The following is an 18,994-nucleotide window of genomic DNA, read 5'->3' as shown; positions in this document are numbered from 1 at the left end:
CAGATCTAATAGCTCACATTGCAACGCGGTGCCACACACTGAAAGCTTGAAGATCTGCTATTTTAGGCACGCCACACCAGGATACAACTAAGTGTAAATCACGCTTTACTGTCCTGGGCTATGATACTGAGCCTGCTATCTCTGTCTCCGTCTTTGTCTGTCTCACCAGTACGTTCGTTCGTTAGTTCTTTCTTTCTCTCGCTCTTGCTCTCGCTCGCTCTCTCTCTCTCTCTCTCTCTCTCTCTCTCTCTCTCTCTCTCTCTCTCTCTGGTGCTGTTGTGGATATTGGTTACATTCCTTTGAATGCAATTTCTCCAATCCCCTCTATGCTGTGATCTCTTAGTGAACAAACTACAGCGGAGTTCGTTGCTTTTTTTTTTTGTATCAATTCTTCCTGTCTGGTTTTGCACTCATAGATTTAATAAGGGAACCCTCTCACTGGCATAACGCAGTATCAGTCAATATTATTATCACCATCACAGTTCTCTGCCTTTCATAATGTGCTGACTTTTAAAATGACAAATCTGAAGGATGTTCCTTCTGTCTCTGTCTCTCTCTGTCAAGTTGTTTTCTGCTTTCACCATCAACATTTCTTGTGTGATATCTCGTATAAGTGCCTCACGTCTAACGTCAAGAGATATTTCCATATTATTTAAGCCATTAATATAGCATTGCTGTCGGACAGAAAACTCTTATCTCCAGACTCCATATTTTTACTTTTTCTTTTTTCATAGACTAATGCCCTCCTTGATCATATTACAGTGTTACACAAAAGCATCAAAAGTAGCAGGTTTGGAGCTTGGTAGATCTGCTTCCATCTGACAGAGACGATAGTTAAGTTATCACACGGTCACCTTATTGTTCATATATATGTCCAATGAAGGACTTGATTGGTGAAAGAAATCCCGAGAATTGTTGAATCAAAGGTAGCATCCTCATTCTATTGTTGTGCCTTTGCTTAAGCCATATGTATACTTTGTCGGTATTGCTCACCAAAACAAAAAATTTCAACTAAAAAGTGTGATGCATCATGTCACATTTTCTTTATATATTATATTTTATAATCACGGTTACAAATTAAAATCAGTCTGACTTGTGAAAATGCATTTGTCATACCATTATCAAGGTTGTTTTTCTATACTTTGATCAAAATGTTAATATTGTGGAAATATTTCTGACTACAAAGAGGCATTTTTCACCGTGTAGTACATAATTACTTTCTTTCAGTTCCTTTTGTTCTCTTCATCTACTACGTCTATATTTCCGTGCCCCATATTCTCCTGTTTCTGTTTTCGTCTCTGAATATATAACAAATTTATAGTCTGTCGTACAAGGTGCCACGCACCGGAAATAGCCAATGTACAAGATCACGTCACGTGCCACATCTTGGCAGCTTGTAGGTTGGTTATTATCGACGCAAGACACCATCTTATGATGAGGTATACATCAGGCATTAACCCATTAAGACCTGAGGCCTATTGATAAACGGGTAGAAAAATGGATGTCCAAAACCCTTCTCTTTCTATTATTGTTTTAAAAACGATTGAAATAGTGAATATAGCCGAGCACGCTCGTAGATCTGCTATTGTCACTAGTTTTGTGCGACACTTGTATGATGAAGAAAGGCTTTAATTTATGAAAAAAATAAGAAATAAATGGGTTAATTAGGGTTTGATTCTAACCGTCCATTCATTCTAGACTCCATCCATTGCTTCTTCACACAATCCTCTACTGAAAGCAAAGGGCAGACAAGAGGATCTTAAAGCACAAACTTTCTAAAAATGCATGTTTTTCTCAGGTTTCAACAATATAGTCTCAATGATATATAAGTACAGTATATGGTGAAAATATATACAAAGAATATAACAAATCAGAAGATTATTCATTTGTGCTGCTGCTTGCTTGAATCTGAAGGAAAAAAAAAACAGAACGGAAGAAAATATCCCAAAAAGTGCCAGTGACAGGGCTGCCACCATCTTCGTATGAAAATCTGCTGTTTAGTTGTGACTGCGCAATGGTTTTCAATATAGGATAATTTATCTCAAAATAGAACTATTTATCGTTAATATTAAAGCAATAGCTCGTTATTGATTATGCGTGTGTTGAACTGGATGAGGATATTATGGGTAAATGTTAGATTCACATTTGGTGGAATTTTGTACTTTATTTATTACTACTAATAATAATGATTTTAAAATTTGCATTGCTAAACCCAAACTGTTATGTTTGATTATTTTTTTTCATGGCTTGTAATATTATCCTTTTGTATGTGCTCTTTTTGTAATAAATTGGATAAAAATTGATGTTACAGTCTGATCTGTTCACTAAAATGAGTGTATGACTTGAGTTAATATATAGCAGTGGTTCTCAAAGTGGGGTCTGGGGGCCCCCAGGAGTCCTTGAGGGTCTTCCAAGGGGTTCACAGGCAAAGGTCAAATCAACTAATCAAATGATTCCCGAGCGCGGCACGGCTGCAGCTCACCGCTCCTTGGCGGCGGCTCACCGCTGCAAAAGATGGGTCAAATGCGGAGAACAAATTTCACTGCGGTAACGTGTGTGACAAATCGTACAACTTTGACTTAACTATACTAAAATGCCACTAACTGTAGGTTTACATTTTGTTATGATTAGAATTTATTAGAATTTTGAAACACATGATATATCCAAAATAGGATTTAAATAGCTAAATGCATTCATTCAGGTCTACATGCTATATGACAACTTATTTTTTTCATAACGTGGGAGCTTGCAGCTGCTATTTTTTGGTATTTTGCTGTATTTATAAAGAATACATTCTTTTAAAAAAAAACATTATTTTATTCAAATATTTTGTTTTATAGTCAACTATTTCAATTAACTGTTTCAACCCTCAAAATAATTACAACATTACAGGATGTTTGTATTAAACCACCAAAGCAACCTGGCAAAAAAGTATCAAGTTGTCATTTTTCACATTACAAAAGAGTTCCATCTATTATAAAAAATACCATTATTACAAAGCAGCTGGGAACAAATATCACTGGAGATGATATTACAATAGTGGCACATTCATGTTACCTGACTAAAGTATATATTGTTAAAGTATTTCAAGGCAGGCCACATTCTCAGCTTGCAATGGAATGTAGCATGGTCTAAAAAATAATGAACATAAAAACATCTAAGCAATTCCTGAGGTATCAACCTAGCTGGTGCAATTCAGGATTTCTTTGGTCATTAAAGTATGTAGTGTCACAAAAAATAATAACGTAATCGGAGGAACCTTTAGCTCTAAACACGTGAATGTTTCTTAGTATTTTGGGAACAGGACCCGGACGATCTCCCCATCGGCTCTCTTACTATCCAACCACTTTCCACAGAGGAAGATGGTGGTGACGCCATTGGCTGTGTTGGTGACCTCCACGCGATCCAGCAACCAGCCAGGACTCGCACCAGAGTCGTCGTGCTCCATTCGCACCTTCAGTAGGTCTCCCATCTCCAGCATCTCCACAACGAAACGGTCGGTCTGCTCACGTTCAAACAAGTTACGGAACTTCTGTCGCAGAGGACGACATCCCGATTCTCCGTTGGTTCCATAAATTGTGATGAAAACATTGGCATCAGTGCCTGCACCCTTTTCATCCGCCGTGCAGACGATGATCTCATATTTGACGGGCACTAGGCTGCGAGCCTTACTGGCAAAGCTCTCGATGGTCTTTGTGCACTCAAAAGTCTGGAATTCATCCTTCTTTGAACAGAGAGGGATGAGGGCATTGATGCTCATTATATACCTGGCGTTGAAAGAAAATTAATAATAATAAGGTATCATTAAACATGCCAAGGTGTCATGGTAATGATATTGAGGGAAATATCTTTGTCAACAAAACAAAAACGAATTATTTGTAATAGTTCATATTTACATGGCGCTGGGCATAGCCAATGAGCATGCATAGTTTTAAATATCACCTCTTAACATTTTAAAATATCACCTGTTAATCAGTTTACATTTTCACCTGTTGATCAATTAAAAAAATCTCACCTGTTGCCCAATTCCTTTTCTAGAACCATGACTTCCTCCACATGCCAAGACATCTCCCCTTTGACTTTTTTCCCATCCTTGGGGATGTGGCCCAGACAGATTCCAGCGATATCACCAACATTTTTGGAGGAAAACTCAAACTTGTCAACACTTCCCCTAAAATTAACAATAAACAAATCCTACGGATTAATGCCAAGATAACATATTGCATCTCATACCAAGCGTTTATTTGTGGTGGGTGAGGAGGGACTGTAAGGACAGAGAAGATTGATATAAGCTTGGGCGGATATGGTAGCAGTGGTGGAAAGTAACTAAGTACATTTACTTAAGTACTGTACGTAAGTACAATTTTGAGGTATTCTTGAGGTACACAATCGTGACTCATTGTGAGCTTGTAGATCTGCTATTTAAAAACATATATACTTTTGAAGACTTCAAACGGTACTTTATGTACCTTTTGATGCCGATACTAAAGTAAAGTAAATTTTGAATTCCAGAGTATTTCTATATCGCAGTATTGATACTTTTACTTAAGTAGAAAATGTGAGTACCTTTTTCCTTTTGCTGACCAATCAGCACAAGCAAAAAAGCCAAAATTGCCGGACCGTCAACATGAGTGACAACATTGCACAAGATACTGACATGAAAAGCAACAAAAGCTGGACTGTCACTGTGAGTAACCTCTGAATAAGCCTATGGAGGACAATGTGTTAACCCCTTAAAGGGATACTTCACCCTTTTTACAAAAAATATATATGTTAATGACGTTTAGAAGATTTAGAACACTTTCCTGAGGGTCTTTGTGTGTAATATGTGGTTTTAGATATTTTAGATTTTTTTCAGTGAGCCCAGTGTCTCTGATGTCATGGACACTGGGCTCACTTCCTTCCTGGACTACAATTCCCATAATGCTTTGGTGCACTGTTCCTCCTTGTGGATAGGGAGAGGGCTGTCTTACTGAGACAACACGTAGTCCAGGAAGTAAGTGAGCCCAGTGTCCGTAACTTCAGAGACACTGGGCTCACTGCTAAAATCTAAAATATCTAAAACCAAGTACATATCTTCATAATATGGTGAATCATATTTTGATAATATTATGACAAATAGCGAAAATAGCATATCTACAAGTTCAGAGCGCGTCACGACGTGAGCTGGTAGAGCGTCTATTGTCGTCCCATGACCATGTCACCCATGCAATCTTTATAGCCCTTGGCAGCTAAATGTCCAAGTATATACTATTGAAATATGGATTGAAGACCAAGTACATTGGAAGGTCATTAATAAGTATTGAAATGCCAGAAGAACCTAATCGGAGCATGAAGCCTGATTCATCCCGCGACGTACAAGCTCACAATGTGTGTCGAGTTTATACTGTATGGTAAATTAGGCTTAGCAGAGCTCCTCCACTCCTTGTTCATAGAAATGTCAGTGAACTAAACTCAAGAGCCTCCTACCGTGAGAACCGCTTCTTCTTTGAGGAATTCTCCATCACTAATTCTTTTGATCGCCCCTTCCTTCCTTCAAGTACAATCCAAACGTTCTCTTTGGTGTCGGCGTCATCTGTGTCTGCCGTTAGGACTATAATCTCGTATTCTTTTATAGAGAAAACATTCAAAACATTGAAAATATATGTTAACGAAATGGGTGTTATCAGTTCTATCGTAAAAATAGAACTGATAACACTGTTATGATACGGTGTGCTATACTATAGGCTACATGTTCATGATTACAATATTGCAGCTTTCATATCCTTGCTGTTGGGGCAGAAACCTTTTATCTCCATATTTACATGTAGTAAATGTACATGTATGTAGTGTACAGGAAGAAGGTCAGTAGACCGAAAGCTTGCTAAATAAATACATTGATTGTGCTCAGATCTGAGTGTGCGGAGCTTCCCTTTTTTTCAGCGGATGAGCGGTGGTTCTTTTTACATTTTTTGTATGTAGTGTACGGGAAATGTTTTGTTTTGTGTAGTTGAATATGTCATTCATTTTCTGTTGACAAGGTTTGACCATAGGGGGAGCTGTGGGAAAAAAACATTTTAGCAATAGTTCCAGGAAGTGAGGTACCAGGAACATTTATAAGAGTACAAGGAAGCTTTGAGAAGGAAAGGACATGGTCACGTGACTGGGCTGCGCCATGACACTTTCATGGGAGCCAAACTACACCCGGAAGTTCGGCAGAATGCACTGGAGTCGATGAGAGCTCAGTGACCAGCTCATGAACAAACACTTTTTCTGAATGACTGAGACCTTTTGTAAAGCAATCGCTTCTGGAAAACAACAGAAGATATAACACATCATTGTCTGCTGTGTTGCTTTTCGATGTGTACACTGTGTAAAGTTTATAGAGGTATGGTATCTAAAGAGCACAAAGTACCGTTCTGAATCGTACCAAGTATTGCGAGACTTCCCACCGTTTCCTGTCTGGCAGCCAAATCTTGCGATACCTCAGAGCCAGAATCGATACCTGCTGCTGTCTAGATCCTCAGATAAAATGATATACTGTGCACTCTGTGCACATCGAAAAGCAAGAGATTAGAAAACAACCTGTGATATGTCTTCATTTATATTCTGAACCGATTATATGACAAAGGTCTCAATTGTTCAGAAATAATATTTGTTATGAGTTGGTCCAGCTGGCTCCATTCACTGCCATGTATTCATTGAACTTCCGGTGTGAGTTTGGCTCCGATGAAAGTGTCCATGAAAGTGTCATGGCACAGCCCAGTCACGTGACCATTTCCTAAGAGCACAGGAAGTGTGGGGACCAGGGGTTCCATTTTAGGTATCAAAAAGAGTGTTTGGTGGTGGTTTGTGAAATATAACTCTTTTAAGGCCAATACTAAACCATAATCAGAAATTGATAAACCACAGAGTAGTGGGGCTGGAAAACGTATAGACATCTGAAGAATAAAAGTTTGATCGGGGAACATTTCTGAGGGTTTAGCTCTGAATCCAGTAAGAGCTTTTGGACAGAGGGGAACCTGCTGTTGGCGTCTTGACTGGGTGAGTTATATACTTTTTTCTTTAATATAACTCAGACATAGGCTACAATTTTATGGTTTGGATTGTTATATGGTGTGTCTGTGGGTTTTATAAATACGTATGCTAATGAAAAGTATTAATACGTAACGAATAATAACTACATTGGATCCATTTGGAACACAGGTTCTTTATACATTAGCTGCATTTTGCAACACTATAATATACTATATCATAATGGGTTGAATCTAGAGTTGCAACACCAGCTGTTGTACTGAAAGCTTGAAAATCACATTGCATGCAATGTGATTTCAAGGGGGAGTGGTTAAACCAGGCTACCCATAAACAAGATTCAACAATAGGCCTACCAATACCTATGTAGAAGAATTTTGATATGCCACAGAATTGTTCATTTTTATATATGGTAGCAGTATAGCAGTAGCGTGTGTGTGTGTGTGTGTGTGCGCGCGTGCGTGCGTGCGTGCGTGCGTGCGTGCGTGCGTGCGTGCACGATGACAGCTCTGGCTTGTTATACAGGACAGTATCTGAGAAAGGATGCCTTTGAAGTCAGCTAAGGCACCTACTGTAGTTCCTATCACCTAGCTCCTATCCTATCCCCTGTCATCGAAGTCCTAAGACCATTTTTATAGGGGTCGCACATACTACTTCAAGAATTGACTCCTGTATGAATTAATACGACAGTTACCCAAATGTCTGTTCTTTGATGCACACGAGTGGACTTACTGGTCTTCTCATTGAGGTCTAAGATATCATTGTTCGCACAGGGCAGGTCCCTCATGATCTGTCCATCATCGTCGTTCTTGGCCAGCCAGCGGTCGTTGGGGAATCGAAAGTTTTTGTCCAAGATCTCGTCCTTGACATCGATGTACTCAAGGTGCCACCCTGGAGCAGGACCTGCTCATCACACCACATATGATACAAATGTCACATTCAAACACATCACTCGTACTTTCTGATTTACCTCAAGTTATTTTATTTAAGAAGGGACGCGCATTACTAAACATAATGTACATGTTTGTTAAGGTGTGTGATGGTGTGATGGGGCGGCAGTGGCTCAGGGGTAGAGTAGCCATAGGGCGCCTCGATGGGAAACGCAAGGTTCTCAGTTCAATCTCCCAGAGTTAGTGTCGAAGTGTCCTTGAGCAAGACTCTGAACCCCTAATTGCTCCCGATGTGCAGGTCGGTGCCTTGCATGGTTTCCTCTGCTATCGGTGTATGAATGTGTGTGTGAATGTACATGTAATGCACTATCTATGTAAAGCGATTTGGATAAAAGTGCTATATTAATTCACCATTTACTATATGATGGTGAGAGAGGGCACTCGGGTGGCGCTGTGTTAACGTGACTGCCCACCACTGTGGAGGTTGTGGGTTCAAATCTACTGTGGTGCTTCCGGCTTTGTCAAGTCGCCCCATGCCCCAATGCAACGTACTGTAGATCTGCTTTTTTTTACACAACAACATTGTCCAATTTGTGTTTGGTATTTAAAATAAGGCTTAAGCTATTCAGACAATTTGCTGCACCCACAATGTCACAGCACATCTGACCACTGATTGGCTAACCTTTGTTGTCATGCCAGACGCGTACTTTGCAGAGGTCTCCCAGGCTGAAGATGTCTGGGAAGCGGAACGTGTCCGTTTGCTTGCGTTCAAATTTGTTTGACTTCTGGCATGCTTTAAGAGCCAGAGTTCCGGTGTCACCATTCTCTCCAAAGATGATGACCCAGACATTTGCATCAGTGCCTGCCCCTGAGGACATATGGAAGAGACCATTGTGTTATTGTCTAGTCACAGCTTTGCTCATATACATTGCTTATTATTCTACCCTATTGGTCTGAATATGAGACTACATTTTTTTCCAATGGAAATATCCTAAAAAACTGGGTCGTATTATAATCAGGGACTAGACTATTTGACATTCAATGTTCTTTTTTCCACAAATGAGTCTTGAAAAATGAGGGTTGTCTTATAATCAGAGTCTTATATTCGGGACTGTGTGTGTGTGTGTGTGTGTGTGTGTGTGTGTGTGTGTGTGTGTGTGTGTGTGTGTGTGTGTGTGTGTGTGTGTGTGTGTGTGTGTGTGTGTGTGTGTGTGTGTGTGTGTGTGTGTGTGTGTGTGTGTGTGTGTGTGCGCGTGCGTGCGTATATATATATATATATATATACATACATACATACAGTATATGTATATATATATATATATACATTCAGTATATGTATATATAACACCATGTTATGCTTTGGAAAACAGTCTAACTCAAACCACATCCAAGAGTTGGACTGATACAGGCAAAACAGCAGAGGAAGACTACTGTACATTTCTCTCACTCCTAAAACCCCTCAGTGCATATTTTCAGCACTGCGGTAACTCTGTCTGTGTGTGTGTGTGTGTGTGTGTGTGTGTGTGTGTGTGTGTGTGTGTGTGTGTGTGTGTGTGTGTGTGTGTGTGTGTGTGTGTGTGTGTGTGTGTGTGTGTGTGTGTGTGTGTGTGTGTGTGCGTGCGTCTGCTTGTGGGTGGGTAGGTGGGTGGGTGGGTGCGTGCGTGCGTGATGACAGCTCAGGCTTATTATTCCTCCCAGAGTCTCAGGGGTGCTACATGACTATGTCTTAATTTACAGTATCTGCCATGGGCAGAGACAGGGGTCCTTTGAAGTCAGCTCAGACAACTACTGTATTTCATATCACCTAGCTCCTATCACCTCTTACCACCTATAGTGCCCAGTTCCTATCACCTACAGTAGTAGGCCTAACATATAGCTCCTACCCCTAGCGCCTATCTGCTAGTTCCTATAGTTCCTATCCTTAGCCTAGCTACTATCCTCACTATCACCTAGCTCCTATCTCCTAGGACGTAGCTGAAGGAGCAAAGCTGTGTTATATCTGAAGAGATTTCTAAATAGTTCATTTCATTGTTCCAGTCAAACAACCTATTGTTTCTGCATGACCTCAAACCATCTGCACCAGGGAAGAGAAGCTGGAATCTGCAACATTACAATACAGAGAGCTGCACTAATTAGTGTTGTGAAATTAATTGGCATTAAGAATGGACAATCTTTATTCCACAGAGGACAGAATAATCTTGATTCGGCTGTGTAATTCAGTGGAATGATTGCAGTAAGTTACAACAACATGTTACTAGTTATGCCTAATTATATGAAAGCGAGTTTATGACTCTTTATAATGAATAATCATCACAGTTAGGCAGAAGCCTTGCATCTCCATATTCACCCGATCCCCAAGAAATCAAGCCATAGTATGGGCTCCAATCAGCAAGCATCCATTCCATACGAATGGTGATAGTTGGATCCAATCGCCCCAACCAGTTGGGTGGGTTGGGGGAAATCAGCCTTTTCTTTGGGTGATTCAATGTTAAGATGTATCTAGGCTATCATATATTTATCATCTATCATTTATCATTTATCATCATAAATACAAAATAATGTCGTTCAATGTTAAGACACATATTTCAACTTTTTGTTTGTTTTAAAAAAATACACCCTTTCCCCCCCAATTTAGTTGTTTTATTGATTCCTCCCAACACACATTCTTGTGTTGTTGTCACTGGGAGGAACCCTCACCGGGAGGACGTAGCGTAGAGCCTTCGTCCTACTACTCCCACCCAACACTCCCTGCTGATGGAATACATGCAATGACCAATGAGTAGACCAATATCACCCTCCCCGCCCAGCTTCCCTCCCCTGAACACAGGTAATTGTGTTCGCATATCCATAGACGCTCAACCAAACCTGCTGGTGGGCAGGTACTTTTACCACTGGTTGCACTTGTTTGTTGTTTTGTAAATGAATGCCCTACTTAATTGTCATATTTGTGTTTTGACTTTTGCCTGTAGGCATACGTTGATTCTCACCTGCTCCTCCAGGTTTGGTGGTTAATAAATGCTTTAACTCCCCCCTGTCAGGTGAAAAGAAGCAGCTTGGACTCCTCATGCATAGAAGGAAGCATGAGGTCAGTCCGCTGCCCCCCCCCCCCCCCCCCCCCCCCCCCAGGTTGGCAGAGGAAGTGTAGCGCTCAGGATTACATTAGATAATTGACACTGGGTGAAAAAATGGGTTGAAAAATCGTGGGATAAAAAAATATAATAATAATAACTATCTTTGGGACCCCAATCCACACAATAAAATGATGTTCACTTAACCCAGAGAGTGTTTCTATTTGTATTAATAGCTTGAATGTGCTGGAGACTGACCTGCCACATCGCTGGTCTTGACTGAGATGGTGTAGGTGGTGACCTCTACTTGGGGTTCATCGTCTACTACAGCAGCCATCTCACAGATCATGGTCCTCTTTGCCCCTTGTGTTGAGGACAGCCAGTTCTCATACGTGAAGACAGAGACCTCCTCTGTGGCCGGGTTACGCAGCATCAACTACAATGATTTGATGATAACCACAAGAAATTCATGGTCAGTATATCATGTCAGTATCATGGTCAGTATCATGTCAATTATAACAAGAGCACTGATCAGACAAGTAGTTCACAGTTCAATGTGTGTCTCGCACAAAGCGGTCCGGATAAACATTTTTTCACAAGAGGGTCAAAATAAATATGGCAGTATCATGTCAGTAGTAGAAAAGGTAAAGCACACCATTAGCTGTGGTGAGGTGCTGACAACTGGAAAAAACATGAACTTGAAATTGACACTGACCATTATATTGACCATTATACTGACCATTATACTGACCATGATACGGACCATGATGCTGACATGATACTATATCATGTTAGATTGCAACATAGTGGCAGAAAACAGCACATCTTTACATCTTTGCAAAAGAGAAACCATTAAACCACATTACATCCTCTTTAAATGGGACATTTTCCTTTTCATGTTATGCGCAAATAAATTAAGCAGTCACTTCTGGAAATGTAAAGGAATAATTAATAAGAGGGGGGGAGGGGGTTGTTATTGTTTGTTTTTTTATCACAGTAGTCCCTGCCCTCCCAAGGCAGGATGTGGACGCATTGTACAGTACATTAAGTCATTACTATGAAAGTCAAACTTTGGCTCAGACATATCAATATTAGGTTACAGTATAGTTTCCCACGTACCTTCCATATTAATGACAGCAACGCTCTCACAAACCAAACAAAGTTTTAAACTGGGCTGTTGCTCTATTGAGTCTATTCGAAGAAACATGGGTCTTTTTTATTAAGACAGGCAATAACCCTACATTATTCGCTCTCTCTCCCTCTCTCTGGTATATGCAATGAAAATCAAAGCACATTTAAAATCAAAACCTTTGATTGACTGATTAACACAATTGACACAAGGAATTAACTATCAGGCGGGAAGTGTGGGATGGGAGTCTTTCGGGAATGGGGTCGTTTTCACATTATTGCAATATATTGTCACATAAACTTAACTCAATTGGTGCACGGCGGCCCATCAGAACATAATACATGTATTAGTATTGTAACTAATTGTATATGTATTATATATTAACAATCTGGGAACTCATTCGATAAAAAAAAGAAGAAATGTCTTTTTTGTGTTAAACAGGAACTCGTTTTTTATATTCTACAATAGGCCAATTTTCTTGTATTCCCCTGGCCTACACCAGTCCCATTATTATTTATATGAATATTTATTTTGCATCAACATTTGTTCATTCTCGTCCATCCGCTTAGTTCCTGCGGCTACCTGTATGTCCATATGTGTTTGTAATGCTGTACACACAAGATGCTTGGAGTCTCTTGAGTCTAATTTATGCGGTGGCAAAAAATTGTATTGTGCAAGTCATTTGACAAAACAGACCTTTTCAATAGAAGAAAACACCAGTGCACATCAACACTCATACTCTCATACTCACACTCTTTTCATAAAGGCATAAATTAGGTTTAAGTCCTACTGTAGGTGTGGACAGACTGGACTTCGTGTCATTCCTGACGACTTCGTCGTATAGACATATTCATCAGAGAGAAAGTACTGTTTTGTTGTGGTCAAAGTGGTATGCTAGATGTGGTTCTGACATGTCGCTGTCACGTCCAGGCCTTGGACTGCCTCTTAGTGTCTGAGACATTAACGACCTCACCGAGACTGGGACGTCGGAGATCAATCCCCATACGAGACACACCAAAGTTGAAATGGTACCCAAAGACAAAGTTTTTATATTTTGCCTGTTCCCTTTGATGATGTCAGAATACAGAAATCTGATCTGCACATAACAGTTTGGAGAGTCAGTGCTAACGATCAGTTTTGAGAAACATTTGCCTGCAGTCTGAACAAAAACCTTAATAACCTATATTGTTACTGTTGTGAATGTTGCCTGAGCATACCTGATCGAGGAACCAGTCTGGTCGGCTGCCGGATCCATCGATACGCAGTCTCATCTTCTTCAGGGGGGCAATATCATCAACCAATAGGCTGAACGCGTCTACCTGACCTCGCTCAAACCTGCCAAACACCACATAGAGACAGATCATATGTTACAGTAACAGTGGAAAATGTACTTTATTTAAAATATATTTAATTGACAAAATATAACATCACAAGGTGGCACAATAGCTAGATAAGAGTCAAGGGGGCAAATTATTGAAGGTTTTGGTTATATAAAAATACCAAACTTTATTTAAGTTTACTAACTACTGGGTTTGGTATGGTGTTTGCAGGAATGGGCATTTAAGATTTCATGTGCATCCATGGGCACATTCGGTCTGCATTCAGTCACCTATCTTCATTTTTGGCCAGTGGCATCTCCTCAGTGCTCCCATTGGCTCCAAACACTGACATGTAAATCTGTGTGTCCGATCCTGCATTCTGCACGTCACCTGTCACCACAGACAGCTCATAGATGACCTGACAACAGAGATGACATTATAATAATAATAATAATAATAATAATAATAATAATAATCTTTATTTATAGAGCACCTTTCAGACACAAGTGTAGTTCAAAGTGCTTTACATACAAGTAATAAAATCACATAAGTGCAGAAAATTTAACAAGGGTAAAAACAAAAGTAATAGCTTCAAATCTGGTCAGTAGAAATTCGTTGAAATTAACAGTGTATATGAGATAAGGTTATAACAAAATCAGTTAAAAGCAAGGTCATAGAAATGGGTTTTTAGCCGCCTCTTAAAGTCGTCGACTGAGGTTGCCAGTCTGATATGTAAGGGAAGAGAGTTCCACATCCTCGGTACGTAACTGGCAAAGGCAGCTTCGCCGTGTCTCTTGCCATTTGTTGGGATTTCGATCAGCCGTTCTGTACCGAGTGACCTGAGGGGGCGAGCTGGGACATGCTCATGTAGGCAGTCTGACAGATAGGAGGGCGCCAGGCCCTTCTTGACTTTAAAAGCAAGTGAAATAACTTTAAAATATATCCTAAATTTGACATGGATCCAGTGTAGGGATGCTAGTACTGGGGTAATGTGGGCCCTTTTCCTGGTGTTTGTTACGATTCTGGCTGCTGCGTTTTGGATTAGTTGTAGACGGTCTGTGGTTTTCTTGGGCAAGCCTGTATACAGTGCATTGTAGTAATCTAAGCGAGACAATAACATTTTCTTGGTCTGACTCTTGTTTCTTAGGTGGTAGAAAGATATTTTTGTGACATTACTAATGTGTGTTTTTCAAAATTTAAATCGTGGTCTAGAATCACACCCAGGTTTTTCACAGTTGGTTTGACCTGTGAGGACAAGTTTCCGAATTGGTTTATTATTGCAAGCTTTTGATCGTCTGTACCAATGATGAGGATTTCATTTTTTTCTTGGTTTAGTTTAAGGAAGTTGTTGTTCATCCACTGCTCAATGCTGGAAAGGCAGTTTAACAGGGGGAGGAGTGGGTCGCTGCTATCTGGATCTACTGACAGATATAACTGGGTATCATCAGCGTAACTGTGGAAATGGATACCATGGCTGCAGATGATTTCTCCAAGCGGGAGCATATAAAGGGAGAACAAGAGTGGACCAAGGATCGAGCCCTGGGGGACACCGAACAGGGAATTTCTACTCTACACAACTAGAGAATGTAGAAGAATTGTTATTTTGATCGTTTGCCTGCTGTCTCTCCTAATGTTTGGGAACCACTGTTCTATACCTGCTGGGTGATGGCGATGATGTCGGCATCCAGCACGTTGAAGAGCCGAGCAGTCAGGCCGTCTCCTCTGTCTTTGGCCAGCCAGCACTTGCAGGGAAAAATGTATTTGACCCCTCTGGTTGGCACGGCAACGGCCAGCTCATCGACCAGCCAGCAGCTCTCAGGAGTGGCTCCGTCATGACCGAGCTGCATGGAGAGACACGCAATCATTACTGTGTGTGTGCGTGTGCGTGTGTGCATGCAATGACATTTCCTGGTCCTCACAACAGGAATGGTTGTTTTATAGTTAAAACTTACGGTTCAGATTAGACATTAGAGGTTTGGATTGGGGGCTGGGGTTAGAGTTTTGCCCATTGAGTTGTGCACTGATGTGATGTGTGATGTCACACACCACCACAAATTGTCTATCTATTCTACAGGTACAAGATCTGCTATTTATTTTTTAAATATTTTTCTGCTATATTTTCTGCTATGTCCTCCCATTGCCCAAGTATAGTAATACCAATGTGTGTGTGCTTGCATGCGTGCACAAGGCGACACGCGCGTGCGTGCGCGTTCACATGTCTCTTTTTCCTCACCTCCACATTCTTGATCTCTCCTACATCTGCGCCGTCAATCTGGAAGCTCTCCAGATTTCCGACCTCAAAGCATCCGTCGTCATGATCCAGCCACAGTCTCTGGGTCCGCCTCTGATTGGCTCCAGTGATGATCACGAACGCCCTGCTGGTGGTGCTGGCATCCCGATCCACACCCGTGGAGATGCTGATGTGGTAGGGAATGACTGCACAGGAGAGCAACATATAATAGTAATCACTACAACCTCCGGACATCCGGAGGTTGTCCTAAACAGGATACGGCATGCCATCGACCCTCTCCTGAGGGAGAACCAAAATGGCTTCAGAGAGGGGAGAACTACCGTAGCACAGATCTTGGCACTGAGGAGAATGATTGAGGAGGTGAAGAAGGATAACTTGACTGCTGTTCTCTGCTTCATCGACTTCAAAAAGGCTTTTGACTCTATTCACAGAGGCACAATGGTGAAGATCCTTAAGGCCTACGGTGTCCCTCCCAACTTGCTCCGGGCAATAGAGACCATGTATGCAGGAACAAGGGCCAAGGTGGTGACCCCAGATGGCAACAGCGAGGAGTTTGATATCCGGGCTGGGGTAATGCAGGGGGATACCCTAGCTCCCTTCCTCTTCATCATAGTCCTGGACTATGCACTCAGGAAAGCCATCAGTGGACGAGAGCAGGATCTTGGCTTCACCCTAACACCAAGGAGGTCGAGACGACATCCCAAAGTAGTCCTGACAGACCTGGACTATGCGGATGACATCAGCCTGCTCTCCGACAACGTGGAACAAGCTCAGGAACTCCTGAACAGAGTAGAGCTGGAGTGTGCCAATGTTGGCCTTAGGCTAAATGCCAAGAAAACTGAGGTTATCACCTATGGCATCTCACCGGAGCATCCACCTCTCACAACAACAGGAGGCACTGTGCTGAAGGAAGTCAAGGACTTCAAGTACCTGGGCTCATGGGTCAACTCAACCGAGCAAGATCTGAAAGTGAGGAAGGCACTTGCATGGAGGGCCCTGAATGGCATGACCAGTGTATGGAACTCCAATCTCCCCCGACAAATCAAACTCAGCTTCTTCTACGCAACAGTGGAGTCTGTTCTCCTATACGGCAGTGAATGCTGGACCCTGAAGCCAACCCTGCAGAAGTCCCTTGACGGGTGCTACACCAGAATGCTGCGTGCAGTACTTAACATCAGCAAGACTGTACATGTTACTAACAAGACTCTGTATGAGGGATTACCAAGGGTGAGCCAGAAAATAGCAGCCAGGAGAATGAGACTAGCAGGACACTGCCAAAGGCATCAAGAACTGCCAGCCAGCAAACTGGTGCTTTGGGAACCAACACACGGGCATCGATCACGAGGACGTCCCACGCTAACATATGTGGATGTACTCAAGAGCGATGCAGGAGTGCAAAGTACCAACGAACTGGCCAGATGTATGGAGAACCGGGATGACTGGAAACGACGATGGAGGGCTCGTCTGAGGACGACCTAGAGAGTTCTCTGGTTCTAGAACTGGTTCCGTTCTAGATTATTGGAACCTGGGTGCTGGTAGACATTTTTTGGTTCCATTTCCGAAGCAACTTTTAAGGTTCTGAACCAATTCATTTCAGTTCTGAACTGGTTCCATACTAGGCGGGAAAAAAGAACTGAACTGGTTCAACCCAGGTGGAAAAGGGGTCTCGAGAGTGTATACAAATAGAACCCGTTTGGTTCCATTTGTGCACTCTCAGAGTTACAGACATGTAAGGGTCCATTTAGGGTCCACATAGTGTCCCCCTACACTATGTGGCTTAAGTACAGTATATGCTTCATTGTAAGACGAATAGAATGAAATGTTTTCAAAGTAGTTGAAACTTTTTGAAAAATGTTATCAATTTAGACATGTTGAAACTGGTTGAAAATCAACCACCTCAAATTATGGCGAAGGTACAAGCAGCAAACTGTTGCCTGATGTATGGCTGTTACTAGCCTACTCTGTGTGTTATTCTATGGCTACCAATGGGCATGGTGACAATTTAGTAGTGTTATATTGTTTACTTACTAGGTAGTTCTTCCATGTCCTCCTCCACCTCCTTGTTCTTCTTGCTCTTCTTGTTCATATTACTGTCCAGTACTGGCAGAGCTGAGCTGCTCTTTTTGCTGTCCAGACCCTCTCTCTCCCCCTCATAATCCTGTATCAATCAGCGAGAGAAATAAGCAATGAGGTCTACGAAAACAAGCAACTAGGCCACATTACTGTAACCTATATACTGTAACCTACATACTGTGTACAATTCATTGGTTATTTGAAAATAGCCGATCTACAAGCTCACAACTTACATTGCGACGCATTGTTGCGAGCTTGTAAATCGGCTATTATAAAAAACATAAAAATACGGTGTATAGGGCTCCCTGGTACAAAACATTTTCAGATGGAGGTTAAGGTGAAAATATGTGAAAACCAATGGTTTAAATGACAATTTAAAAAAATTAGAAACAAGCCCAAATGAACGCAACCCGCAGCAACTACCAATATTTACAATCAACTTTACAAAAAGTGATGGCCAAAGTTGCTTATGATAAGCAAACATGGCAACACTGATTGGCACTACAATGGAATCAAGTCCCAAGTCCCTATATGACTAATATAGTATTCAATCAATCAATCAATCAATCAATCAATAATCATCTATTTAACCCATTTAGACTTGAGGACGCATCTGTGTTGCCTTAGCTTTTAACCACTTAACCATTATTTTAAACTTTAGCTGTTGAAAAATAGCAGATCTACAAGCTCATAGCGCGGCAGTAGATCTGCTAAAAATCTTGAAAATGTGGCGCAAATCTTTGAATATATATTCTTTCACAGCAAACGTTTTTAAGTAAAATCTTTTCTTCTGGTTGGTCCCTGGAACAACATATTTTCAGATTGTGGTTGGCAGCCATTACATCTATTTCTGGGGACCCTTGACATGAAAGGTTTTTCAGAAAACTGTCAGGATTTAGAAGACATTTGTACGCACGCATGCGCGCACACACGCACGCGCGCACGCACGTGTGCTACCTTGACGTAGAAGACCCTCTCGATGCGTCGGTCCTCTCTCTTCCTGGACAGCCAGCGTTCACACAGGAACAGGAACACCTCCTCGGTGTCGGCGTCGTACACCTCCACCTGATCCAGGTACCAATCAGGTCTCATCATGCTGTTGTCATGGCGGATTTTCACCTTGAACACCTGTCCAAGGTCCACCGCCTCCATGGTGAACTTATCCACCTGCAACCATCAGAGAACGTTGTGGCATGTACGCACATGTCATATAATAATTCATCATAATAGTAATAATAACAATAATAATGGAT

At 41.5% G+C, this 18,994-nt stretch overlaps 1 protein-coding gene across 1 annotated transcript in view; it reads right to left on the bottom strand.

Annotated features, from left to right (window-relative positions):
• Positions 1 to 3,286: 3,286 nt before the first annotated feature.
• loxhd1a (lipoxygenase homology PLAT domains 1a) overlaps positions 3,287 to 18,994 on the bottom strand; it is a gene marked incomplete at both ends in the record, with an annotated part of 62,305 nt that continues 46,597 nt past the window's right edge. The window contains 12 exons of the mRNA XM_079524014.1: positions 3,287 to 3,767; positions 4,016 to 4,171; positions 5,470 to 5,608; positions 7,744 to 7,914; positions 8,584 to 8,769; positions 11,228 to 11,405; positions 13,316 to 13,433; positions 13,708 to 13,835; positions 15,073 to 15,258; positions 15,651 to 15,853; positions 17,697 to 17,826; positions 18,699 to 18,908. Coding sequence (XP_079380140.1) covers positions 3,287 to 3,767; positions 4,016 to 4,171; positions 5,470 to 5,608; positions 7,744 to 7,914; positions 8,584 to 8,769; positions 11,228 to 11,405; positions 13,316 to 13,433; positions 13,708 to 13,835; positions 15,073 to 15,258; positions 15,651 to 15,853; positions 17,697 to 17,826; positions 18,699 to 18,908 — 2,286 coding nt within the window. The remainder of the gene's footprint in view (positions 3,768 to 4,015; positions 4,172 to 5,469; positions 5,609 to 7,743; positions 7,915 to 8,583; positions 8,770 to 11,227; positions 11,406 to 13,315; positions 13,434 to 13,707; positions 13,836 to 15,072; positions 15,259 to 15,650; positions 15,854 to 17,696; positions 17,827 to 18,698; positions 18,909 to 18,994) is intronic.

Source organism: Electrona antarctica (genome assembly GCF_951216825.1).
Source record: "Electrona antarctica genome assembly, chromosome: 16".
NCBI lineage: Eukaryota > Metazoa > Chordata > Actinopteri > Myctophiformes > Myctophidae > Electrona > Electrona antarctica.
Note: the sequence above shows the minus strand (reverse complement) of the source record. Positions and strands in the feature narration are given on the sequence as shown.